Raw genomic sequence first — 27977 nt, forward strand, 5'->3', positions numbered from 1 at the left:
CTTAGCTGCACTATGTACAGATATTTATACTTTGTATTTAAGAAAACAGATACCTTTGTCTACTCCCAATGATGGCTTGGGTCTTTCCTGTATAATTCCCTGATGAAAAATATTTATATAAAATGCATTTTATTTTAATCACCCAGAGTGTTTGATCAAGTTTTGTAGGGACACCATTCTCCAGTCATATATGGGTTGGGGTTGGTGGGCCCCATAGTCTGGACAATGATGCTCCCACGAGGGAACACACTAACCAGATCCCCAGGGGACAGCAGATGAAGTCTGTGTTTGTCTGCGGCCACGGTCATGGCGAGGCGGCCCAGATCAGGGGCTGGAGCTGTGCTTCACACGCGAGGCACCCTCTGCAGGGTGTGGCGAGATCTGGGATTCTTCACGAGAGCCAGGGTTGCCTGAAGACCTCAACCCTCACCCTATCTTAGAAAATGATGTGCTTGGGCACTGAGGATGTCGCTCAGTTGGCGACATCCATGGTACTCCCCTAGTATCAATCCTTGGGGCCAATGAACTTGCCCAAGAGCAGCTTCCCAATAAACCAATAAATCTGCCTTTAATAAAATCTTTTTTTTTTAAAAGAGAGACTTAGAATTGGCATATGACCTCCATATACATTTTCATTCACTTGTATGCATGGAGACGTGTACATAGCACATGCACACACACATACCACACACACACACACATACACACCATATATTACACATACACGTACACACACACAATCTGGCTTAGTAGGTCTGAGAAGGACCCAATGCTGCTTTTTCTTTCAGTTGTGTTTTGTGAGACAAGATCACACTGTGTAACCCAAGCTGGTCTTGAACTTGCCATCCTCCTGTCTCAGCCTGCCAGGTGGGCGGCTGCATTTCTGATCAGCTCCCAGGTGTTACTGAAGCTGATGATCTGAAGTCCCCACCCTAGTTCCTGAGGGAGGGGAGCCTCAAAGAGTTAGCATCATTCAGGGTCCCTAGTGGCAGGTCCCCACCCTAGACCCTTCTGCTGGGGAGCTCAGAGCAGGCTAGCTCCTCCTGATCCCATTACCACTCCTCCCACCCAGCACAAGCTGCTAGGGCTCCCCCAGCCTCTGCCCAGCACCTCCTCCGCCCGAGGAGCGTGAGGTTGCTCCCTGGTTTACACAGAGGCTGGCATTCTTGTCAGAGACCCTGGGCCCCAGCCTGCACCCAGTTACAATAGCACCTTGTGAGGTTTGGGAGGAGGGACCCCTGTAAGCAGGGCACAGACCTGTCTCCAACCATTCCCGTTGGTGGGTTCCAGAATGTCTCCAGGCCCATTCAATAACCCAGCCATCTCACACGTGTGTGTAGACAAGCAATATTATTTCTTTATTTTATGGATACTGGGCGAGAATGGGAGAAAGTTACTGTGGATATTCTGGGTCAGTTGGAGGCCAGTAGGATGACATCAGGGTGGCTCTCCTGAAGGGGTGAAGGAAAAGGGTCACAGAGAGGGGAAAGATAAGAGATCTCAGCAAACCCAGGAGGGTCACTTCCCTTAATATATAGCCAGCTTGGGGGCAATGGCTCAGATTATGGGCTGACAGCCATGTGCCACACAGCCCAGGACACCCCCTATGTGGAGGGGAGTCAATTGGTAATTTCAATTGGTTCCTTCCTGGAATTCCTGTCAGTGATGATCTCTTTTGATGGTGCCAGGGCTGAGCCAGGGGAGAGATAACAAGACACAGGTAGAGTGCCCCAGCTCTTATCCCTAGGCCAGAGACCTTGCCTATGTCTGTACGTGGGTCAGCTGGATATCCCCCTCCACTTCCAGACGGTTGATATCTTGCAAGTTCTTCAGGCGGTGGTAGTATTCACACAAGTGTTGACCATTCACGGCCACCTTGAAGCAGAGACCTTCACATAAGATCCACACCTGGGCAGAGACACCACAATAGGGAGTTTGAGAACCCAAGATTGTGTCTTCTTCCCCCGGCCTCTCTCCTTCCTTAGAAGCCCCAAACCTGGCCTCTAGACAGCCTGAAGGGTCTGCCTTTTGCTAAACAACAGCATTCTCTTGGCCTTGTACATTCACGGAAGCTGCTCCCAAGCTTATCAGAATGATTGATTTCCCACCCTTCAGAGAGAGAAGGGTGTTGGCCCATCCCCTCCAATGACCTTCCATGCCTCTCTCACCTCCTGACTCACATCCCCACCCCCCCAACCGTCTACCCAGACCGTGTCGCCACTCCAATCTCACTCTCCAGATGAACCCTGAGCCATTAGTGACAGGAGTTGGCTTGGGCTACCTCTGTCTCCAGTGTTCCATGCCTGGTCTCCACCAAGTCATTTCCAATGAGACAACTGACACAACCAAGTTAAAGCTTCGGGACCCAGGGCCACCGCTAATACTCGTCTCGCACCGTGTGAGGACCAGACTAACACCTCACTCTGGATGTGAGCACTAGCCAAAGCGTGCTGCAGACCCCACCACATTTGACCCTTTCCTCTCTATGAGATTCCGTTTTATTAGGTCTGTGTTCTCACTAAACTAAAATCCAAGCTCAGGGGGCTGGAGAGACGGCTCAGCAGCTAAGAGCACTGGCTGCTCTTAAAGAGGACCTGGGTTCATTTCCTAGCACTGACATGGCAGCTCACAACTGCCTGTAACTCCAGCTCCAGGGGATCCAATGCCTTCTTCTGACTTCATGCCTTCTGAGGGCCTCAGGCATGCGTGCACATGGTATACATCCATGCTAAAAAACACTCATACATTAAAAAAAAAATCCAGGCATGCTACATATCTGTAATTAACTCCAGCACTTGAGAGGCAGGAGGATCAGGAGTTCAAGGCCAGCCTTGAGTACATAGCAAGTGTGAGACAAGCCTGGGTTACATGTCTCAATAACAATAGCGACATGCAAGCTTGCTTTATGACACAGAGCCCCATGCTCTAAGTTTTGTGGAAGAGAGTGTTGTCATTACATTTTCAAATGATGGCCGCACATTGGCCCAGGGGCAGGGTCTCAGCATTGATTTTTCTTATTTAAGCTCACTGGGTAATTTGATGTCCTAACCGGGGTGGATAAGGACTGTTTGAGGTATTAGGCTTCCAGCCGCAGTCTGCCTCCAGCTCTTCCTCCTCGGAAGCGCATGACTGCATAAGCAAATGAGCAAATGGCAGTTCACTCTTGGCTGTGATTGGCACAAACTGGCGGTGTGCCCTCATGCAAGTGACCCATCTTTGTGAGTTCATCTGCCCCTCTATAAAATGCAGGAACAGCTAAGCCCCATATTGCAGGGCTGTATGTTGCCCTATTCCGGAAGCTGGGGCAGTGGGTTCAAGACTAACCTTCTTAAGACCCTGTCTCAAAATAGAAGGAAAGAAAGAAAAGAAGGAAGGAAAAAAAAGAAGATGAAAAAAGGGACAGGAGAGATGGCTCAGCGGTTAAGAGCACTGACTGCTCTTCCGAAGGCCTTGAGTTCAAATCCCAGCAACTACATAGTGGCTCACAACCAACTGTAATGGGATCTGAAACCCTCTTCTGGAATGTCTGAAGACAGCTACAGTGTACTTACATATAATAAATAAACAAATCTTTAAAAAAAAAAAAGGACAGCCATGACTTACTTGTATGGAGGAGGAGGAGGAGGAGGAGGAAGAGGAGGAAGAGGAGGAAGAGAAGGAGGCAGGAGGGCTGGGAAATGGGCGTGGTGGTTCAGGCCTGTAATTGCAGCAAGGTAGATGGATCACCTGAGCTCAAGGGCAGACACCCTACAGAGTGAATTGTAGGTAAGCCTGGGCTAAAGTGAGTCCCTGGCTAAAACAAACAAACAAACAAACAAACTCAGGCTGCTGTGCTTGCCTGGCCTAAGGCTGCCTGTCAACCCCCAGATCAGGGGGAAGTGGGTATAGCAGATACAAACACTTGCTTCAGCAGGGACAGTACTCATGAAATAATACCAAGTTGTACAACATTTCCTCTTCTTCGGGATGCGGCCCTCACGTCCCAGGCATCAGCCTGTATCCCATCACAGACCTCACATCCCAGGCATCAGCCTGTATCCCATCACAGGCCCCTGCAGCCTCCTCTTGCACCCCAGCATCTTACCGAGAAGCTCTGGCCACGACTGAAGGGCATCCTCCCAGTCAGGCTTCGCTCTTCCTGCCCCCAGGAGTTGTTGATCTGAGTGTTTCGGACCACAGCCTTCTCGTTGAAACGGGGGTTCAGGTGGAAAGCAATGTCACCTCCACAGCGAAGGTTGATATGGAACCTGGAGTGGACAGTTCACAGAGACCCCGTTTGGCAACTGAGCTCAGCCCCTACCCATCACCCCAGATGGCTCAGAGCCACACTGACCAGAACAACCCTGGGAACCTCTGTTGTGGGAGCCCTGGGGGGTGTCTTACCTCGTAGCATCTGGCAAGACATTGCCTGATATGATGATGGACTTGGACGGGTAAAGCCCATTTGGGATGGTGGTGAAGAAAGGTATAGTCTGTAGGGAGGGTGAGAATAGAGTATCTTCAGTTGTGCTGCAGCAACAGCAAGGGACACAGGGTCTAAGGACTCTAGAGCCTGGTCCATGAGTCCTGCATCTTCTGGAAGGAATCCAGTTTCCTTTACTTGACTCATTAAATGTCAAAACAAAAGAACCCTTCCAGTGTTTCCCAAAATACATTTCAACTACAATGAGGGGGCACAAATGGCTTGTTGGGGTATTGGGGTTTAATGAGAATGCCCCTCCCCACCACCACCTAGAGGCTCATATATTTGAATAGTTGGTCTGCTGTTGATGGAACTGTTTGGGAAGGGTTGGGAGGTGTGGCCTCGTTGGAGAAAATGTGTCTCTGGGGATAAGCTTTGAGGTTTCAAATGACCTGTGCCATTCCCAGCCTCCTCTATCCCGCAACCCCGGCCTCCTACAAAATGTGAACTCTCAGCTACTGCTCCGGTGCTATGCCTGCCTCTTTGCTACCAGGTTCCCTTCCCTGAGGGTCAGGAGCTTGTAAGCCCTAAATTAAACTCTTCCTTCTGTAAGGTGCCTTGGTCACGGTGTCTAAGGCAGGTCTACCATTTGCTCATGCTGAAGGGGCCGTTTTAAAGTTGAAAGCTCTTTCCCAGCTGTCTGCGGATGGATACTTGAACTGCTTACCTGGCTGCAGGAACCTTCACTGATCATGTAAGTCACAGAACTGTCCCACAAAGCCCTTCACCTCTCACCCTGCCCAACATGAGCCAAAGTCCCAGATCTCCACAGGAAACCACTTACATAGGCTTGGGTGGGGTACACCATCGGAGGGATTCTAGGAGTCTGTGGAAGAGACACACAAGTGACGCACACTCACTCCAGGGGACCTTCACCAGCCAGCCCTTGAAGCTTCCCATCCCATCCCTCTGTCACACCAGAGGACACAGAACCCCTGCCTCTGTCACACCAGCTCCCTGCCTCTGTCACACCAGAGGACACAGAACTCCCTGCCTGTGTCACACCAGAGGACACAGAACTCCCTGCCTCTGTCACACCAGAGGACACAGAACTCCCTGCCTCTGTCACACCAGAGGACACAGAACTCCCTGCCTGTCACACCAGAGGACACAGAACTCCCTGCCGTTTTCCCGGAGCCCACGATGGTCCCTTGCCTTTTAGCCACTTCCCATGCATCCCCATCAACTCAGGGTCCCCCACCTGCACTGTGCTATGGGATGGACAGATAGACTGGCTGTCAGTAGTGACTCGGTGGGGGTTTGAGCTTAGTTAGCAAGCTTAGTTAGTCTGGAACCACCACACTCCAGCCTGGGCAAATGGAGAACCAGAGCGTCTGCCAGTTCTTGTCCTATAAAGACTGTTTCTGAGTCTCTGTTCTCCCAAGGAGAGTTTGGGCTGTTCTTCTTAGCAGAAGGCCCAGCCTCAGCTTTCTCCATGTCTGACCTGAGCACTATGGTTCCAACTTTGTGACTCTAGGGAATTACGCTTTTGACTAAAGGAAAGTGGTAGGGCTGTGAGATAACCAAAAATTTTAGACTTACAGAGAACATCTGTTCAGGGGTGCTGTGAACCATATGGAAGATAGTTTGAGCCTGGGAAAAAAAGAAATGGGTTTTCACCGTTACAAGGACTACTACCTGCCACCAGAGGGCGCTGCATAATATCCACCCGTAAGCCTGGAGCATGGACTGTAACCAGGCAGGTCTTTCACCACAGCTCCTCCCAGACACCCATATACACTAGGGCTGAGGAGCAGAAGATAGATTATGACTAGAGTTCTGCCCACCAGCCTTGCCAGTGCTCGGAATCCAGCTGTGCGCCACCACCATGTATTGTTGAGGAATGCTGAGGATAAACTCAGGGATTTGTGTGCGCTACTCTACTCCACCAACAGAATTCACCCCCAGCACTGTTCTCTGTATTTGATCAGAGCCAGCCAAGCACACCTGCAGCCCCTTCCCACCAACATCCCTGAGGCCTGGTGGATAGGGAGTATGTGTCGTCTTGTCTGCCCTTATGGGGGACGCTGAGCCACCTCCCTTTAACCCGAAGCAAGAGCCACGAAGGAGAGGTTCTAAACACACACACACACACACACACACACACACACACACACACACGCATAAGCAGAGGACTTACCATGGGTGCCTGGTGAGCAGGATGAAAGCCCTGAGTCTGTGAAGGATCAAGGGGGGAGGGTGGTTATCTCTGGGGTCACATGGGGTGAGAGGCGACCTCAAACTTCAGGTGTCGTTCTTGTGGTCAGTGTCACCTCCTTCCTGAGCCTGCCACACGCACATTCTCACCCTCGAAAGGGTGCATAGTGGGTACCTGGCCCCCTGAGAGAGGACTCAACCTGCTTGACCACATGGCTTCTCTGGGCCCATAAAGGTGAGAGCAACACTCTCAGATTCCCCATTGGTTAGCATTTAGCTTTGCTGGGTGCTGAGCACAAGGTTCCAGGGCCTTCCAAGGAGGGCAGCATCCCTGGCTCCCATCCCCCTGCTGAGGTCCAAGGCTCAGAAAGGTTATGCAACTTGCCCTGGCTGGCCCAGGCACTGAGTAAGAAGATCCCAAGGGAACCCAGCTAAGTCACATTGCATCTACCACATCCGATATCCTCCCAGGCCAGGGTCAACGTTGGGCTACCCTGCAATGGCTTCCAGATCCCCTGCCCGACCTAGAGTTAGTATGGCAGAAGACAGGTGACATTTCAGGCCATCATGAACTGCAACTGCCTGAGTGACCACAGAGCTGCTGGCCTTTCCTCCCTTACCCCCATCCCACCGCCATCCCAGCATATCCCTCCCTCCTTTGTTAGCTTCCTGTTCTCCCTGACTATGCCAAAAAAAATCCGTGTTCTGAGTCCCTATTGCGTGCCAGCACCGAGTAAGGAGCTGGAAATACATAAATGAGCAAACGAGCCCTGGTGCCAGTCTTCCAGGATTCCAGGGCATGGAGAAGTTTGGTTACTTGAAGGTGCGCGTGCAAAGGATGTTGTGACCCACACAGCACAGACAAGGGACAAGTCCAGCGTAACATAAGGTGGGTCAGGGAATACTCTTGAGTGTTATTTAAACAAAGAATTATAGTGTGCTTGTTAGCTTGCCAGGGGCAAGGTGAACAGAAGGGTTGTTAGCCTGTGCAAAAGAGAGCTGGCCAGTGAGGGCTTGGAGTGAACCGTGGAGGTGGTGTGACTGAGCAGAGGTAGGAAGTGAGCTGAAGCCAGACTAGACAGTGCTCTGTTGTGCCTTATGAGGGGATTTGAGCTTGTGTTTATCTATCACTTAGTTTTTGTTTTGTCTGGTTTGGTTTGGTTTGGTTTGGTTTGGTTTGGTTTGGTTTGGTTTGGTTTGGTTTGGTTTAGACAGGGTCTGTACTGGCTAAGTTTGTGTCAACTTGACACAGCTGGAGTTATCACAGAGAAAGGAGCTTTAGTTGGGAAATGCCTCCATGAGATCCAGCTGTAAGGCATTTTCTCAATTAGTGATCAAGGGGGGAGGGCCCCTTGTGGGTGGTGCCATCTCTGGGCTGGTAGTCTTGGTTCTATAAGAGAGCAGACTGAGCAAGCCAGTGGAGGCAAGCCAGTAAAGAACATCCCTCCATGGCCTCTGCATCAGCTCCTGCTTTCTGACCTGCTTGAGTTCCAGTCCTACATCCTTTGGTGATCAAAAGCAGTATGAAAATGTAAGCCAAATAAACCCTTTCCCCCCCAACTTGCTTCTTCGTCATGATGTTTGTGCAGGAATAGAAACCCTGGCTAAGACAGGGTCTCACATGGTCCAAGCTGAGGGCGATTTTGAACTTCTGATCCTTCCTGGTTCTGCCCCCAAAGTATGAAGATTATAGGCATCCTCCAGGCTTTGTGCTCTGCTCAGAAAGCCCTAATCCTAAAGGATTTTACAATGGGAGAGTGTGAGGTGGAATGTGGGTAGGTGAGGTCACTGTACAGTGGTGAAAGGAACCATCTCAGTTGACACATGTGAGGAGTTACCACAGGCTAGACCCAAGAGTGGCTTTAGGGAGGGAGAGGGGGCACTTAGAAGAACAGAGCCAGGAAGGACACAATTCTTGGCAGTTGGTGAATGCAGAGGACCCTGGCTTGGTTTGATGGGGTCTGAAGGCCCCTGACTAGCTTATTGGTTGGACCTGCCTCTGGGCTCTATCCTTTGAATCTCCAGGCCGAACACTTAACTCACTTTCTGTTTGCGCCCCTTAGGGGTCCGTGGGAACTGGACTGGCTGAGAGAACTGCACTGTGGAGAAGACAGACTGGGCTGCAGGGTTCTGTTAAAACAAAAGCATGTCTGAGTGACAGAAACAGGAGGCATTGCCAAAGCAAGGGCAGGCAAAAAAGCAAGGGCAGGCAAAAAAGCAAAGGCTGGCTCTGAACCCAGAGGAATGACACCAGGAAAGGCTTAGGTCAGCATGAGCAAAGTCAGGGTGCCCATTTACTCCCTCTGTCCTGCTTCTGCTCCTGCAAGAAGGGTCAAGAAACAGCAGATGTGAGCACGAGGCCAGAGAGAAAGGGGCCAGTTTCCCCAGCAGTATTTCTAGATATTTATTTATTTATTTATTTATTTATATACTTATTTACTCTATTTGGTATTTTTGTGGCAGAGTCTCATGTAGCCCAGGCTAGTCTTAAACTCACTACGTAGAAGAGGAAGAGGATGACCTTGAACCTCTAACTCCTCTGCCATCGGAATCATAGACCGGAGACACTGCCCAGCTAGACTTTCAGATCTTGGCAACACATCAAAAATTCTAAAACAAACTGGATAGTGGTGGTGCACACCTTTAATCCCAGTGCTCGGAAGGCAGAGGCAGGAGGATCTCTGTGAATTCGAGGCCAGCCTGGTCTCTACATAGCCAGTTCCCAAAACAGCCAGGACCGCATAGAAAAATTCTGTCTCAATTGTTTTGTTTAAACACAGACGGATGTGGTCTATAATCTCAAGCATTAAAGAGGCTGGAAGGAGGATTACACTGTAGAGCCAATCTGGGCTACACAGAGTTCAAGGCCAGCCTGAGCTGTATAGCTGAAAAATCAGAACTGGGCCTGGTGTGACACATCTATAATCACTACACTGGAGAGAGAGACTGAGACAGGAGGATTGACAAAAGTTTATGAGACGCTGCCACGAAACAAATAATTTGTTTTCAGAGCTGAGCCTGGTAACATATATCTGTAATCCCAGCACTCAAGAGGCAGAAGCAGAAGAATCATAAATTAGAGGCCAGCCTGGGCTACAAAGTGAGATTTTGACACACACACACACACACACACACACACAAAACAAAACAAAACAAAACAAAACAACAAAAAAACAAAAACCACATACACACACAAACGTTTTTTGGGTTTTTTGTTGGTTTGTTGGTTGGTGTTTGGTTTGATTTTGGTTTTGTTTGTTTATTTTTTATATAGAGGTCAAACAGACCCAGGCTGGGCCGCACTGTGTCCTCTGATTTGGATTCCATTTGGTTCCCTTTTAGGATTTTCTGGTCATGCAATAGACAGTTGCAGGGAAGGGGGGGCTTTGGCATCTTCACCAAGGTCGATTGTTCATCACAGAGAAACCGATCAAAAGGGACAGAGAGACAGACATCAGGCCGACAGACACCGAATCGGCAAACCAGGGCAGTTCCAGAGCTACCTGGGGAAGATGCTTGCTGGTGCCCCATTGAGTGGGCACAAGCCCAACTGGTCACTGTCCTCTAACCCTGGGACAGGTGCCAGCCTTTCCTGACCTTGAAGGTGATAAAGGACAGCCTCAAGCAGCCGGAGACAGCGATGGTGTCCACGAGGTGGTAGGGTACGCGGTGTTGGTACTGCACGAAGAAGTTCTGGTTCACCATCACCTGGGGGAAGAAAGTCACTGTGGGAGGAGGGCCAGGCCAAGCCACACCCAAGCTTTCCTTTCAGAAATAAGGATGTGCATCTTACAAGGCAGGAACATCACCAGCAATGCCTACCAAGGACAGAGTGTGTGAGCCGCAGCACTCAGGTCCATCATCCTCTGGGCTCCTGTTTCTTGCGGGCATTCACTTACTTAGTCCAGGCTTACAGTTTCTTTTTAGAATACTTTTAGAGTTACTTTACTTCGTGTGTGTAGGTGTTTTTCATGCATGTATGTATGTGCACCACATGCATGCCTGTCGTACCATAAGAGGATGTTGAATCCCTTAGAACTGGAGTTACAGACGGTTGTGAACTGCCGCGTGGGTGCAGGGAACTGAACCCCTGGGTCTCTGCAAGAGCACCCAGTGTTCTTAACCACTGAGCCATCTCTCTAGCCCCTAGGTTTATCTTTTTAAACTTGGTTTGTGTCTGTTAATTTTTTAAAGTTATTAAAACAGGGTCTCATGTAACCCTGGCTAGCCTCAAACTTGCTATGTAGCCAAGGATGACCCTAAACTCCTTGATCTTTCTGTTTCCATCACCCAAATGCTGGGATTAGAGGCATGTACCACTAGGCCTAGTTTATGCAGTACCATGATCAAATCCAGAGCTCTGTGCATGCAAGGCAGGGACTCTACCAAGAGAACTACATCCCAGCCCTCACCTGGGGTAATAATTACATGTGCGTTGGATGCTTATGGGCAACAGAAGAAAGACAAGCTCAGGTTGTGCTTGGAGGGCACAAGGACCCCAGTGTCCCAGACAAGCTCAGGAGAGGTCCCACTTACCCCGGCCCAGAGACAGTGCCTGACCTGTAAGGATATTCTGCCTTTAGCAGAACCTGAAGAAAACTTAGAACAATGCATTTCAATGGATGTAAGTTAAGACTGGGGTTGTAGCTCGGTGGCAGAGCACTTGCCTCATATGCAGGAGGCTAGGTGTGACCCCCAGCACCACGGAAACCAGATGTTACTGGGGACTGGCAGGCGAGGGGTTAACTTGGCCTTTGGGGTCAAGTGAGGCTTTTGGCAGTTGTTAGCTGAGGGAGGGGAAGTCATATTCTTTCAGCACTGTAGTCACGATAAGCAGTAAAACAACCCCACACCCAGCACACAAGCAAAAGCAACTTTAATAAAACCCAGTGGGCGACTGGGGGTGGGGGAGAAAAGACATAAAAGTAGGAAGGGACTGGAAAGACAAGGGTTTCAGGGAAGGGACTGGAAAGACAAGGGTTTCAGGGAAGGGACTGGAAAGACAAGGGTTTCAGGGTTCGTCGTTGTTTTTGTTTTTAAGACATGTGGAGCCTCAAAGCAACATGGTGACAGATTGAGGTCTTATTTCCTTTCTTCTTTCTTTCTTTCTTTCTTTCTTTCTCTCTCTCTCTCTTTTTTTTTTTTTTAAGATTTATTTATTTATTATGCGTAAGTACATTGTAGCTGTCTTCAGACACACCAGAGGAGGGCATCTGACCTCATTGTGGGTGGTTGTGAGCCACCATGTGGTTGCTGGGATTTGAACTCAGGACCTCTGGAAGAGGAGTCAGTGCTCTTAACCTCGGAGCCATCTCTCCAGCCCGAGGTCTTATTTTCTAAGGAATAATAAAAGCAAGAGGGCAAAGGTCACATCTGGGTCGTGGCTTGGCCGGGACCTGATCTCATTGAATGTGGCTGTTTAAAGGGGGTTCGCCCACGGAGCAGGTTGGGGGAAGGATCCCCCCCCACTCACCTTGAACTCTGACCTCTGCACCAGGAAGGAAAGCTCAAAGGGCATCCCCTTCTGGAGGGGCATCTGCATCTTCCTTTCCTCAGGCCCCCACTGTCCGTTGTGCTTCGTGTTGCAGACCACATACCCTCCTTCCTCAAACCGGGGGTTGAAGTGGAAGGCAATGTCATTTCCACTGAAGCTGTTCTGAAAGTTCACCGCAATCCTAAGGCAGAGAAAAAAAAAAAAAAAAAAAAACACGAGCGTCCTGGGGCGTGGCTTGCCGCCAGGGTGGGGCAGAAGCACCACCAAGCACAGTTTGAGGTCATTGGATTCAGACCTTAGGTCCTAGTGGGAAAGCTGACACTATTGTTTTGCTGAGTGGATACAAATGTGTACATAGAGATGCCTCTACATTCATGTCTATTATAGTTTTGTTAATTAATTATTCATTTACTAACAATGCTGCTGTCAGCTTCAGTCAAGGTAAGCTTTTTGCTGAAAATGTGACAGCTGCACATGGGGCATAAGTAGTAAAAAAAAAAAAAAAACCAATGAAAAACACAAATGGGCCACCTCTATCACTGCCCCAAAGTTCAGAGACTAGCTCAGGAGAAAGGACAGGAAGACTGAGTGAACGATGCCCAGGGAGGGCGTGAGCGCCCTGGAACACTTCTCTTGCATGGCACTTCTGAACTCAGAGCAGCTACGGTTAGCTACAAGGCCCACTCAAGTCTGTACTCTGTCTGGAGGGAGGAGGGGCTCTCCACACCTGACCCTTCCCTGGGGATCTTCAGGCAGTTACTGGGAGAGGCAAGGAGTCTTTTCCTGTAAGCACACAGTAACTCATGCGCATGGAAGCGAGCTTGATGGAACCCCTGGATCACACACAATACACACAGACACACACACCTGCACACAGACACACACATACACACATGCACACAGACACACATGCGCACAGACACACACACTCACTCACACACACAGAATAGCTGCAAAGGGGGAGAGGTTCAGCAGGAGTGGGAGGGAACAAGAGAAGGTAATGAGGGGCAAATATGACCAAAATACGTTATACACATGTGTGAAAATGTCACAAGTAACATATGCTAATAAAAACATTCCAGCCGGGCAGTAGTGGTACACACCTTTAATCCCAGCACTTGGGAGGCAGAGAAAAATAAAGAAGGATGTTTTAGAAATTAATTACGACTGATATCAAAGATGAACACTAAGAATTTTGCCCACTGGGGACTGCAGAGAGGCTCTGAGGTTAAGAGCACCTTGTGGCTCTTGCAGAGGATGACCTTATTTGCTTCCCACCACCCATGGGATGGCTCACAGCCACCTGTTACTCCAGTCCCAGGGGATCCAAGGGCCTCTTCTGATCTTCATGGGCAACAGGCTCACATGTAACATTCAGACATACATGCAGGCAAAACACTCATATACATAAAATAAAATTTAAAAATATTATTAAAGAGAAATGTTTCCCAGGAAAGCCTTTTACATAAGGGGACAGTGTCTGGAGGTGAACACTGTGGAAAGCAGCCCGTAACCTGCTCAATGGGGAAAGCAATGGACAAATTCAGGACACGTGAGATGGCTCAGCAGGGAAAGACACCTACAGCCAAGCCCGACACCTAGGTTTGATCGGGATCCTTACCGTGCCAGGGAATAACTGACTCTTGCAAGTTGTCCTCTGATATCACACATATACCATGGCAAGAGTGAGCACACACACACACACACACACACACACACACACACACGTGTAATAATTTACAAAAGAAAAAAAGAACCAATTCAAAACTCATGTGAAATTGTTCTCTAAGCATGAGAAGCCTTCACTCCTGAGCTTGGTCCTCACAGTGCTGTTGTGCTATGTTGAAAGACATAGGTACGGAAGTCAGGGTTAGATCCCTGAACCTGGCTCCGGTGTCTCCATATGACCCTTGACCCACAATAACTTTGTAAGTTCCCTATTTACCAACAGTGGAAAATTCCCATTCTTGTCACTTTCCTGGGAGGAAGCCCCTCCCCCACGGTCACTTTTGAAGTACAGCTGGGGCTCCAAGAGGAGCAGTTAAAAAATCACAAAACTTCAGGACGGGCAGGCTCATTTCCAAAGGAGTGCATTTGGTGTTTGCCACCACCTCTCTGGGTCACTGCCAGCTTGGGTTCAAGATCTAAGTTCAGGTCTGAGACTTTCCTCCCAGGGGCCTCACAGTCCAGTCTTTCCTGAACTAAAGTGATTGCTGCCGGTAGCCTCTCTACTCACTCTGGGCTCCATAGCCCTGTCACCTGCACCCCACACCGTACCCCGCACTGTGCCATACTCAGAGGCAGCCCCTGACACACATCCCATCAGCTCCTCTCACGGAAAGCCTGTTCGAGTTTTCTGTTGGAAGGTGTGTTCTGGAACAGTCTAAGTAGCAGAATGCTGACTAAGTCCTCAATGACGGATACCTTAGACATTAGGACGTATAAGGAGCTACTGTGGCCCTAAGGCAGGGCCATATGTTTAGGAGGCTTGAGCAGGCACAGGATCACAACACTGAAGCCCGAGTCCTTTTTTGAGACAGGTTTCATGTACCTCAGCCTGGTCTCAAACTTGACGCGTCGCTGATGATGAACTTAAACTCCTAATCCTCCTGCCCTCTGGGTCTGATATTATGATGACCTGTGTTGTTTTTTGGTCCCTGTCCTGCTGCCTGAGCCCCCCCCTTCCATCCCTGTTTGAGGTGGAGGGTTCGAGCCTAGGACTTGCCTGCTAGGCAAGCATTCTACCAACCCAGCTATATCCCTAGCCCCTTTATTTGTCTTGCGTCAGACACCGCTGCCTTTCCAATTCCCAAGGATATATTTCTGCATTGGCACATTGGAGTGTCTTCTATCTTGTGCTTTGAAAGTTCATGCCTGAGAAGGGGATCTCTCCTAAGCTCCAAGGGAGGGGCACCAGCTTTGGGAGGGAGAAGGGCAGTTTGTAGCAAACGCTGGATCTCCAGTTGGGAGGTCATAGGACAATCCCCTACCACACTGCAGGGATCTCATCTCACACAGGCCTGGTAGCCAACGTGGCTGTGACTGCCCAGTAAGACAGCAAAGGTGGGAAAAGCTAGCCAGAAACCAAATAGTTGGAATGACACGTAGGAGACTCAGGAAGTCTTCCCAATGTCCCAATTAAGGCCACGATGGGGTTGGGACGGATAGCTGTGACTCTCATGGGAGATGGGCTGACTCTTTAGTTGGCAGCTGCCACATAGACCCACCCAAAATAGATGGCAGCTGTATACACCACAGCAGAGGCTAATCAGGCTACAGGAAAGCCCTTGAGAACACTCCTGGGTGCTTCAGTGCCCTGGCCCTCTTTTTAGGTTTTATTTTGAGAAAAGTCTTTATAAGTTGCCTGGGCTACCCTTGAACTTAATTCAGTAGCCCAGGAAAGCCTTGAATCGGAGATCCTCCTGCCTCAGCCTTCCTTGGAGTTGAGCTGATAGACCTATCAGCAGCTTACTTTTCCTTTTGAAAATAGGAGACCATGTACCCCAGGCTAGCCTCAAACTCCTTATCTAGCTGAGCTTGACTTTGAACTTTTTTTTTTTTAATCTTTAAGATTTATTTATTGTCCTCTGTAAGTACACTGTAGCTGTCTTCAGACACACCAGAAGAGGGCGTCAGATCTCATTATGGATGGTTGTGAGCCACCATGTGGTAGCTGGGATTTGAACTCAGGACCTCAGGACCTTTGGAAAAGCAGTCAGTGCTCTTTTTTTTTTTTTTTTTTTTTTTGGTTTTTCGAGACAGGGTTTCTTTGTATAGCTCTGGCTGTCCTGGAACTCACTCTGTAGACCAGGCTGACCTCGAACTCAGAAATTTGCCTGCCTCTGCCTCCCAAGTGCTGGGATTAAAGGCGTATGCCACCACACCCGGCTCAGTCAGTGCTCTTAACCACAGATCCATCTCGTCAGCCCCGACTTTGGACTTTTTTTGTTTTGTTTTCAAAATAGGGTCTCACTATGTAGTAAGTAGGAACTTACTATGTAGACCAGGCTGGCCTTGAATTCAGAGATCCACCCGACTCTGTGACTTTTTACTTCTGATCTTCCAGTACCAAGCACTCCCATTATAGGCACGCACCACCATACCCAGCTTATGTAGTGCTGGGGTCCAACCCAGGACTTTGTGTGTGCTCAGCAAACACTCCACTAACTGAGCTGCATCTCCATCCCTGGAATTGCCCTTGACAGAAACTTTAAAATATTTCCTAGGACTCAAAAATTGATAGAGACACCTGGACAGATAGAGCCGGAGAACCTGTGCAAGGGTTAAGAACGCTTCCTGCTCGTCTAGAAGACCCTAGCTCAGTTTTCTGCACCCAAATCAGGCAGCTCCTAACTATCTGTAACTCCAGCTCCAGGGGGATTTGACCCTCTTCTGACCTCCTCAGGCCACATACACACATACACACATTCACACACATGCACACACACACACACACACCCCTAAAAAGAACATTAGATAAAGCTTCAGTGGGAACTAAAGGTACTTCTCTCTTCAAAACACCATGTCACAGTGTCAAGAGTCCATCTTGTGGCCTGCTGTTCTGGCCACTTCCCTCCTCAGACTGTGAGCTCCCTGGGACCAGGATGCTCAGGGCCCAGGAGTCTAGTGAGTCTGTCAACGGTGCCAAGATGGCAGGTACACGCAGGGTCAACCCTCCATACCCTGCAGCTCCACAGTTGCTGAGCCTGGAGATCAACATCAATGCCATCCACTTACCTTTGTGCAAAGGTGTTGATGGTCCCCTGGAGGGTGACCTGAAGTCCCTCCTGTAGCCCTCCTTGGATTAATCCAGTAAAGGGGATGATCTGCAGAGGGGAAATGGAGAGCTATCACTTGGTTGACATTTGCCTGTTTGACGGTACCCAGTTAGGGCCAGGGACTGTGTTAGGGCGTGGCCACCAAGGAGCTAGAATCTCAGCCACACAGATCTTAGGGTCCCACAGAGAAGCGGGCCCAATCTAGTTTCACAGTCATTCTCAAACGATCGGAAGACCGCCCGGTTTCTGAGGCTTGGCCGGCTAGGTGACCTCAAGTCTTTTCCTTCCAGTCTGTAGGAGGTGACAGCTGTAGAACCTACCAGAAGGAGGCAGCATGCAAATGGCCTAGAAGGTAAGGAATGAGAATTGTGGTAAAGGCTGCTAGCCCAACCCAAGTTCACCAAAGACCTCAGGGGCCTGACTATGGGACTCTGGAGGCCAGAAGACACAGCATTCTGTTTTGGAATTCAAGCCCTTTCCTCTTAAGAGGGGGTGGAGAGGAAGGTATCCCCTAGCCCCCACCATCATGTAACAACAATGGCAACTTGTTACATGCTTGGCTGATACATGCTTGGCTGTTACATGCTCGGCTGTTACATGCTTGGTTGTTACATGCTTGGTTGTTACATGCTCGGCTGTTACATGCTCGGCTGTTGCATGCTCGGCTGTTGCATGCTCGACTGTTGCATGCTCGGCTGTTACATGCTCGGCTGTTACATTCTCGGTTGTTACATTCTCGGTTGTTACATGCTCGGCTGTTACATGCTCGGCTGTTACATGCTCGGCTGTTACATGCTCGGTTGTTACATGCTCGGTTGTTGCATGCTCAGCTGTTGAATGGTCGGCTATTGCATGCTCAGCTGTTGCATGCTCGGCTGTTGCATGCTCGGTTGTTATATGCTGGGTTGTTGCATGCTTGGTTGTAACATGCTCGGCTGTTACATGCTCGGCTGTTACATGCTCGGTGGGCCAGCTCTGCTGCTGGTTGTTGGTGGCAGCCTGCTCTGAAGCTCTCAGCTTCTGTTCCTTCCCTAGGCCTCCCCAACAGCCTGCAAGCCCAGTGTTCCCTCCACCGCAGAGTCCACCAGCACTCTCTCCATCAGGTCTCTCCCTACCCTCCCTAAAGTGTCCTAAAGGGGCACTGGGTCCCAGTGAGAGTCATGCTGAAGGGTTCCAGGTTTGAACCCTAGTCACTGATCGGTATCTGTGTGGCCTTTGAAAACGTAGTCTCTCTTTGCCTCAGTTTCTTCATTTGTAAATGGAGATAAACTCTCTCCCCTGCTCCGGGACTCAGTTCCTTCACAAGACTGGCACCCCTCTGCCCTAATTCATCTTGCCTCATCCATTCAAAACCAAATTCCCAAATTGGTGACTTACCATCTTCCAGAATACCCTTTTCTACCAAGGGTGGCTCTGCTGCCTGCCTTCCCCGGGCTGTCTCTGGATTGATTCTGCTGTTATCTCTCCAGGGTGTTTAACTGTGTTAAGTGTTAAGTGTTTTCTGACACCTCCTTTGGTCAACGCCCTATGTAAATTAAATGCTCCAGGAGCCAGGAAGGTGCCAGAGTTAAGTGATGTGACAAGTAGGGACTGGGACAGGCAGGCCTCACACTGTTTATCTGGCAGAGCACTGTACTCAGCTCTAATGAGGCCCAGTGCTGGGGGCATGAAACAGGCAAACACAAGAGACAGTTTGGTATCCTGGGACCCTATTTGGTTTGGGATTATGCACACTCCAATCCTTTTAATAATTCAATAGTTTGCCGGCCATTGGTAATGCACGCCTTTAATCCTAGCACTTGGGAGGCAGAGGCAGGCGGATTTCTGAGTTCGAGGCCAGCCTGGTCTACAGAGTGAGTTCCAGGATAGCCAAGGCTTCACAGAGAAACCCTGTCTCGAAAAACAAAACAAAACAAAAAACAACAACAACAACAACAACAAAACAATAGTTTTTTTTAATAATTCAATACTTTTAATAATTCTTTCCTTCGACTGCACTTACTGCGTACCTATGTATATACACATACTATATGCACATACACAAACAATGCAGCTAGGAACCTCAGGCGCTCCTGGAGCTCACACTTTCGGGAGTCTGCACCACTCCCACATCTGAGCAAGAATGTAAAAGTGTCTGCCCCTCAGGTAACAATCAAATCCAGACAGCTCCTATTCAAATACATCCCCCACTGTGTTCAGGTAGGAAGGAGAGAAGGGTTCAATCTAGCCTGCACTGCTTTGGGGTGTGTATGCAGTGGGGCAAAGAAAGACTGCATGGAGGGAAGGGGCAGGCAGAATAGGAATGAATGTATAAACCAAACTATCAAACGCTTAAACCAGGCTCCTCTTTTGAACCCAGAAAAAAGAAGCCTCGAGTCACCGCTGAGCCCTTGGAGTACTTGGGCACACCTGGCCCACTGTCAGTTTTGAGTGTCTCCCATGCTAACCTTCATCGTTGCTTCAGATAAAGCTGTGTGGCTTCCTTTGCAAATCCCTGTGAGCCAAGGGATCTTACTGAATAAGTTGCCAAGAATTTGGAAACAACGACCATAAGGTAATGGAGCTGCCAAACTTTCACAAGAACACGAAACTGAGCTATGAGGATAATTTTATATTCTAATTCTGGGGTGCTTAATTTTTAATCCTTAAAAATGTCTAAGAATTCTTGTCAGACGTGGTTTTACACACCTGTGATCTCAGCCTTGGAAAGTGGATGCAGAAGACCTGGATTCAAATTTATTTAATGTTAAAAACACATCCTGTATCGCAGAGATACGTGAGAGAATATTTTCAGTGTAATGTGTCAGGTGTTATTTTGGAATAACCAGAGATTGGAAAGGAAGGTAGGTGAAGGTATAAGAGAGAAAGCAAGATAGGTCCTGGGATGGATGGCCTTTTAAGACACTTAAGACGGGCTGGTGAGATGGCTCAGCGGGTAAGAGCACCGACTGCTCTTCTGAAGTTCCTGAGTTCAAATCCCAGCAACCACATGGTGGCTCACAACCATCCGAATGAGATCTGATGCCCTCTTATGGAGTATCTGAAGACAGCTACAGTGTACTCACATATAATAAATAAATAAATCTTTAAAAAAAGAAAAAGACACTTAAGGCAAGCTCCAATTAAGCTGTCACCCGATGGCCCAACAGAAAGCAACCCACCCACCAAATTCAACCCACTGGCTGTTAGAGGGTAAATGCTGTACTGGTCGAGGGATCTGCACACCTTGTACTAGCATATGTCAGTTCTAAAGGCAGAGAGACTACAGGATTGGCTTCCTAGACATGGCCTCATGGCTATCGAGAGTACTTACTGATCCCTCATCCTAAGCAGAGACCCCCTCAGGAATAAGCTCAGATACCTCTTCATTCTAAACTTAGATCCCTTCTAAACCCAAAGACTGTCTCACCTTCCACTCTAAAGTCTATAGATCTTTTTTTCCTTTTTTTTGTCCCCGCTCGTTCCGACCCAAAGATTTATTTATTTATTTATTACTATTTTATGTAAGTACACTTTAGCCGTCTTCAGACACACCAGAAGAGGGCATCAGATCTCATTACTGATAGTTGTAATGAGCCACCATGTGGTTGCTGGGATTTGAACTCAGGACCTTCGGAAGAGCAGTCAGTGCCCTTAACCGCTGAGCCATCTCTCTAGCCCATAAAGTCTATAGGCCCATAAAGTCTATAGATTTAAAGAATGTCCTTTGCCTGTGGCTCCCTGGTCTTTGTTCTGCATTGCTGCTGGATCTCTACCTTGTCCCTTTCAGCTTCTCCTGTTGTTAATGGCTGGCGTTACTAAGGAATTCTATCCTATCGCTAGCCAACACCCCCTCCAGGTTCTCCCTCTTATCTAACTGTCACTGCCTTCCTTCTGGCCTTTATCCTTGGGTTGTCTGGCTGTCCAGAACCTATGGAAGCCTGTAATGGCTCCCCAGATTCTCTAGTCCCGTTTGAACTGACCCCACTGGGACCATTTCGGGGAAGTGCCTTCCCACACCTCGTGTTGGCTCTGCCACTGAGTGTTCCGGTAACCTGAAACAAATCACAGCTCGCCTGTGTCTGAGTTCCTGTGTTCACACCCTCGTCCACACTCCCTGGCAGGCCTGTGCAATGCAGGAGACCCATCAGCCTGAGGGAGCTGTGGATTGGCCTTGCTGTTACTTTGTTAATGTGATGAAACCCAGGGTCTCAAACTTTCTAGACAAAAAACACTTCCTGTGTCCCTAGCCTGACATGAGATGATCGATCCGAAGGTTATTGGAAACTCCGCCAGGGCAGAAGTCTTCCAGAGGACTCAAGTGCAGATCACAGGATCCCTGCCAGGCAGCTCATTACTAGAAACTCCGGCACAAGGATCTGACGCCCTCTTCCAGCTTCCTTGGGCACTACTAGACGCACATGGCATACACTCACAGACACACACACACAGACACACACACACATACACACACACACAAAAATCAAAATCAATCTTTTTAAAAATAAAGAAAAGAAAATTCCTCCCCTCTCCTGAAATTGTCCTTAGAACTTTTGCTGGCAGCCGAAGGCTTGACACTTAAGCCACCCGCACTCCTTGAAGACCACAAGCTGTGAAGCCTGCATAATAGGTATGTGGTCACATGTGCGCACAGAAGGTGTGGGAGAAAGAGCAATAATGGACAGAGGTCATGGGGGCAGAGCAGTACAGATCTATCTCTGAAGTGTCAGTTCCCCCCCCCCCCAAAAAAAATGCCCTTCTTGAGATTTCGTGTTTTTGTTTGTTTGAGACAATCTCACTTAGCCCAGGCAGACTGTAGCTGAAGCTGACCCTTGAACCTCCGTCTCAAGCTCCTATGTGTTGAGAGAGCCCACGCGTCCCGCCATCCCCGGCTTAGATTTTAGTATCTTAAATGGGGTCCCTAAAGTCTGAGACAGATTATTTTTAACATAAGCAAATCTTATAAGCAAAAGCACAAGAATAGCAAAAAGATGGGGAAGGACCTAAAAGTCCACTAAAAGGAGAAAGTCGATATATAAGACTGGAAGCAAATGCTTTGTTGTCGTCGTTGTTGTTTGCTTTGTTTCTGTGACGCTAGGGATTAAACCCAGGCTCTCAGACTTTCTAGACAAGCACACTTCCTTGTATCGCTCTACACACGGGATAAGTAGCAATAATTGATGCTATTTGCGTGTGATGGACTCAGGGTAGAGAGCATGGAGGTGGAACCCTGGAGAGGTGGCACCTGTGGTTATTTATTCATTTTTGTGTGGTTGAGGAGCTCAGAGGACAACACAGAGGAATCAATTCTCTCCTTCCACCCTGTGGCCTCCAGGTCAGGGCCCTCACCTACTGAGCCCAAATGAGGTCATTTGTATAGAAAGTGGGAGGGGCTATTTGTACTTGGTTACTAATTCATAGATAAACTATAGGACTGAGAGACTTCGGGAAGGTCTGTGTGGCACGCCTCGTCCTTCCCTCACCCCCAGCAAAGGCCCAGAACCTGGGACTGGGTTGATTTAAGTGATTAAAGGGACTGTGCAGATAGGTTGAAGTCCATGGACATGGGGAGATTGCTAAATTACCCAGTCCAGCCTTACAAAATCACCAGTATCCTTAGAAGAAGGGTCAGGCTCTGAAATAGATGGAAAGAAGGGATCTGTGCCGGTGAGACGCATCAGTAGATAAGTGTACTCGTAACCAAACCGGATGACGCAAGTTAGACCCTCGGGACCCAAATGGCAGATGAAAAAATCTGCCTCCCAGAGTTGTTCTCTGACCTCTGACACGTACACACACAACAAACAAGCAAACAAAAACAAACAAACAAACAAATACATTTTGTCTAGAAGAAGTGTCTACGGCTGCTCCTGCTGCTGCTGCTGCTGCTGCTGCTCCTGCTGCTGCCGCTGCTGCTGGGCACTGAAACCAAGGCCCTTGCACCGTGCTGAGCCAACAACGCTAGATCACAACCCTAGAATTTGAACCTTTGCTATTGAGACTTCTGTCCTCCCCGATCAGTGATAGCACAAGGTGTTGAGTGACACATGGGGACCCCGTGGAACTCAGATCTTCGGTGAGTCAGTGAGGCAGCTCAGCAGCTCAGCAGCTCAGCAGAGAATAACGGGGCCAGCATCTGATCCCTGCAGCTCCCGGGAGCTGGTGGTGGTTTCTTTTTCTCAGGATCTATGATCCCACGGGCCTTGGCTCTCACCTCCTTGTGCTAGTCTGGACCCTGGGCAAGACGGCCATCTAGGTATGCCCTAGTCCCTGCTGGGACTAGTGGGGCAGCAGTGGCCGCCTGAGGAATTCCTGGGAAGATGAGGCAAGATGCCCACAGGAAGTCCTTGTTCAGGGGACCCTTGATTGTGCAACTGTTCACCTTAAGAAGAACGCACCCTCCTCCCTGACGAGACTCATCTTCTACCCAGAGGCTAAGGTCTTTTGTTTCCTTTCCTGTTGGGACACGCAGAAGACAGAGCCTACAGACAGTGGTCTACTGGGGCATGCAGTCCAGTACCAGCAGTGTCTGGCATACTTTCAAGCCAGAAGGCCCAGCCGTCCCAGGAGTTCAAAGACCCTGACGGTCCCTCAAGCATCCTAACAGCCTTGGTTTTACTGTCTTTGTGGATGAGGAAACGGAAGTGCAGAACATTAAGTAACTTGCCCAAAGCGACACAGCTGGTTAACGACAAGCCTGGGGTTCGGACATTAGAACTAATGTTTTCCGTCATAGGTGACATAGGCTCCCTTTCATGAGGAAGCACATACATGTCCTTGGCCCCTGGTCCACCAGGGTCACACAAGAGAGTCATGTTGACCAGTTCCATCTTTTTCTGGACCCTCATGGCAGTCAGCAACCAAGCCTGTCCTCAGGCTGTGACAACGCTGTTCCTCTGCAGGACAGGAATCACACGACTTTTGTACAACGCCAGCACTTCAGTGGACGTGTGACCCACAGCTGCAGAAGTCAGTGCGTCACTGAGTGAGACCAGCCAGGTAGGAGGAACTGTGATCCCAGTGCTATGGCGACATAGCCTCCATGTCTCCCACCAAGACCTGTTTAACCTCTTCCCTCCCTGTGGGAGGATTTCCCTTCATATTTGAAAATATTACTTTTTCCTTCTTTTTTTTTCTGATTGTTTTAAAGATGGGGCACTGTTGCATAGCCCAGGCTAACCTTGAACTCACTATGCAATCCAGGCATGGAGACCCTCTTACCAGCCTCCCAAGCGCTGAAAAGTCTACTTTCTAAATCCAAGTTGTCAGCTCTGCCTGGTGGGAAATTAGAGTGGGTGTATCACGCCCTGTGACACATTCTGCCCTTGAAGGCCCCACAGAGACACTGGACTGCCCCTTCTAGCTTTCCCATCTACATCTACCTTCCATGCAGGTCCCACGTCAGAGGCCTCAACCCTGTGGCTGAGGACACCGGTAGCCCCAAGGAAAGCCCAGAGCCGTGCTAGAGCAGGCTCTGACGCTGGGCTCTGGCAGCCAGCTCACCTACAGACCGTGCTGTCTCCCACCTGCACACACCACACTCGGCGACTCTACAGAAGGTTCCTGGGAGCATCACTTCTGCCCCCTTTACTGCCACCTCCCCATGAGCATCCCTTCTTCTGGGATAAGCACTTTCGCTGTCACCTGCCGTCTGAGGACATGTGGCAAGGCCTCAACCTCTCAAAGTCTCAGTGTCTCCACGTACAGTGTGGCTACTAAGCTTCCTATAGATGGGGGAGGGGGAGAGCCCAAGGCAGCCCTTAGCACCCTGCATTAAAAGACAGACCCTACCTCCTTGGCCGTCTGCACACACTCTTGGGTGAATTCTGACGTGTCCCTTGGACGACAGACGGGAGGGTTTCCCTGTTCCCCTCCCCCCGACTCCCAAGACACCTCCATGTTCCAGGTGCTGTGTAAACACCCGAGTGCTATCTGCTTTCTCCTTACCTTAACCTCAGAGACAGACTAAGTATTAGATCCATTTTACAGATACAGTAGCTGAGGCCCAGAGAGGAAAAAGTACCGCGTGCGACATCCCCTAGTTTGTAAATGAACAGAGATCCTCTCTAAAGCAGACACTTTAAGTGTCATGTGAATATCTGCTACCTGTTACCTCCCCTAAACCCCAACAAGCCCACCTACATCACCATATTTATAAACCGTCTCCTTTCTAGATGCTACCAGGTAGTATGGAACAGGCGCATATTAATCCACCTCATAAATCATCGTGAGTGGAACCCTTGGGTCCTCAGAGGCACAGCAAGCCTAGCATGAGACACAAGTTGCATCAGGATGACCCAGCCTGGCATGTTTGTCCCTTATGTGCTGTCTGCAGGACACCCCACCCACTATCTGTGCCACTTCATTGTTTCCCCAAAGGTCCAGAGCAACTTCCCCTGGATGTGGCCGTTAGCGTTTCCTGAATCACCCCACAACTGCACCCCACAACTCACTGGGTTAATGTACGGAGGCTGGGCGCTGAAGAAGGCCATCTCTTCTATGTCAGGGGAACCAAAGCTCTCTTCCTCACTCGTGGACGGCAGAACTCTGCACAGGGCGGGGCTCAGCGAGGAAACAGAAACCACAGCTATTTGGCACTGACTCAAGGGGAGGAGCTCGGTGGCTGAGGGAAGTGTTTAGAGAAAAATAAAACCATGTCAGGGTGGAGGGCTGGAGGTGGGACTCAGCAGGAGGACTGGAGGACACTGGGTGCTCCCCACTCTGCCTTGACTTTTCCTTCCTGTGCTCTGCCCAGAGAACCAGTCACACGGCCAGCCTAGGCCAGAAGGGACGGTGCTTCTGAGCCTGCTTCCTCACCCCATCCAGCAGAGCCGAGCCTTCATTTGTCCTCTGGGTGGGCATCCCTGGAAAAGACCCTCCTCGGTCCTTTGTATGTGCAGGAAAAGTGGTGCTCAGAAAGGCCAAGGGGCAGCATGAACAAGGTTATACAACTCCTCACGGGCACTCGAAAATCTCTGTGATGCTGTAGGCTTCCAAGAAATATCTCTCCCTGGTGTAAAAGCTTAACCATGGAGAGCTACTTTGCAAGAAACACACCACCTCTGAAGTTGTTTATGTGGACTATGTGGGGGGCCCTGGGGATTTCATTGCCATCTGCCTGTGAATTTGTCTGTTCTCCTTGTCTCTCTCCTCTTTCCCTCTGTTTTGGAGTAAGAAGAGGAAACCATACTTTGGACACAGTAGAATATTCCAAGTGACAAAGGAGAAGACCCTAGGAAATATTTGAAATAGTTTTGAAGCCAGGAGGGATGACCCATCATGAATTCCCAGCATGCCTAGTCTACAACATACATACCTCCTCCCTTCTCCTTTCCTCCCTCCCCACTTCCTCCTCTTCTTCATGTAGACCAGGCTGGCTTTGAACCCAGTATGTAGCCAAGGATGACCTTGAACTTGTGATCCTCTTGCCTCTACCTCCAAAGTGCTTGGATTTTAGCTATGACTCACCTCTACCTGATGGTGCTGGGGTTGGGACCTAAGGCTTCCTACGAGCTAGACACGCACTCCACCAACTGAGCTCCATCACCAGCCTTTCCCTGCCTTAAACCAAAACACAAAACCTAAAACCTGCTCTTGTAGCTTAGGTTATGAGTTAAGGGAAATAAATAATCAGTGAAGCGAAGAATTGCAGGATAGGTTTGGGGATGGGGGTGGGGGTGGGGAGCTAGGACAACAGACTTACCTGGACTCATTCAGGACTTTGGCATTGCACTACAGCTAGCTAGGAGCAAGCTTGCTGTGACAAGCTGTGTCTCATTATTCCCAAATAAGTTTGGGCTGCAAACTTATTCCCACAGCATCAGTGTTGGGAAGTGCACGGGGCACCATGGGAGCTGATTTGGTTTGGAGACTGGTTCTTTTCCTTGGATTGTTGTGGCTTAGCAAAAGACATGCTGCTGCGGATTTGATCTCTTGCCTATATTTCTACCTTCTGCCTTCAACCATGCAGTCATAGACCGTTATCTTGGTTTGTGCTTCCCAGCCTCCAGGGTAGAGAGAAAGAAACATACATTCTCTATGCATTAGTTAGCCTGCAACATTCTGTTACAGTATCCCAGAATGGCCCTCCGGGGACCAAGGGGAATCAAGGGGGACCAAGGGGGAAGTCAGTTCCAAGGAGGGAGTCAGACACTGATCTGTGACACACCAAAATTTGCCAAGACTAATTCTTTGATATGCTTTCTTAGAGGCCACGTGCCTCCTTTTACCTTCGTCCCAGTTATAATTGCCTTACTCAACAGGAACTGACTGGATTGCAAGAGCAGACTATCCTGTTGGAGCAAAGTGGGAAGGAAATTCTTCACAGTCCTCTGGCTATCATGGACACCAAGGACAGTTTTGTCATGCTAGGCAACTACCAAGGGGTTGGGATTTGGGGCAACTGGAATCCCCATCCTCTGCAAGTTGGGATGTAAAAGAACCCGGCCAGGACTGGTGCTTCAGCTACGATACAGCAGCCATGCGCTTCTCTGTGCCCCAGCCATGGCTGTTTGTTCAAAACAGTTCTGTGCATCACAGCTCCAAAAAGGAAGCAATACAGTCACGTGAGAGACATCAGGGTACGCCGTGCATTTGAAGGACCCTTGGCTCCCTGGGAATGGGGAATACATGAAAGAGCCAGATATAGTCAAGCCTGCGCTGTGGCAATGCCATGCACATCCGATCCAGCAACAGCTTGCCACTGGGGCTGCTGCCTGAGAGAGGCACAGACTTCTGATGGCGTGACGTGCTCTGAATCTTGGTCTGGGAGACGGTTCCTGCTAATTACATAAAATTCTTCTAGGCAGAGAGTACCTCCACAAATCACAGATAAAAGGAAAAAAATTTCCCAGAGTCTTGGAGGACATGGGCTCAGCTGAGTTCAGGAAATCAAGTCATTTAGGGGTGACATTTGCATTTGATGGACACTGGGGTTCATTCCATTTGGGGATGTTATGTTTAAAGCTGTTGTGAATTTCTTAATTTCCTCTTCTTTTCTTCTCCTTCTTTCTTCTCCTTCTTTCTTCTTCTTCTTCTTCTTCTTCTTCTTCTTCTTCTTCTTCTTCTTCTTCTTCTTCTTCTTCTTCTTCTTCTTCTTCTTCTTCTT

At 49.2% G+C, this 27977-nt stretch overlaps 1 protein-coding gene across 2 annotated transcripts; it reads right to left on the reverse strand.

Annotated features, from left to right (window-relative positions):
• Window positions 1–1334: 1334 nt before the first annotated feature.
• On the reverse strand, window positions 1335–25460 carry Lgals9 (galectin 9). Of its 2 annotated transcripts, XM_021213195.1 has the most exons (11): window positions 25324–25460; window positions 16851–16939; window positions 12093–12294; window positions 10217–10327; window positions 8663–8749; window positions 6603–6638; window positions 6005–6055; window positions 5247–5288; window positions 4384–4472; window positions 4085–4247; window positions 1335–1908 (listed from the first exon to the last, which is right to left on the reverse strand). In XM_021213195.1, the coding sequence occupies exons 1-11, from the start codon at window positions 25360–25362 to the stop codon at window positions 1762–1764; spliced, it is 1056 nt and encodes a 351-aa protein (XP_021068854.1). In that variant the 5' UTR covers window positions 25363–25460; the 3' UTR covers window positions 1335–1761. The 2 variants fall into 2 exon arrangements, with proteins under 2 accessions (XP_021068854.1, XP_021068855.1); XM_021213196.1 differs by lacking the exon at window positions 8663–8749 and having other exon boundaries at window positions 1336–1908.
• Between the last annotated feature and the right edge of the window lie 2517 nt (window positions 25461–27977).

Source organism: Mus pahari, chromosome 14, assembly GCF_900095145.1.
Source record: "Mus pahari chromosome 14, PAHARI_EIJ_v1.1, whole genome shotgun sequence".
NCBI lineage: Eukaryota > Metazoa > Chordata > Mammalia > Rodentia > Muridae > Mus > Mus pahari.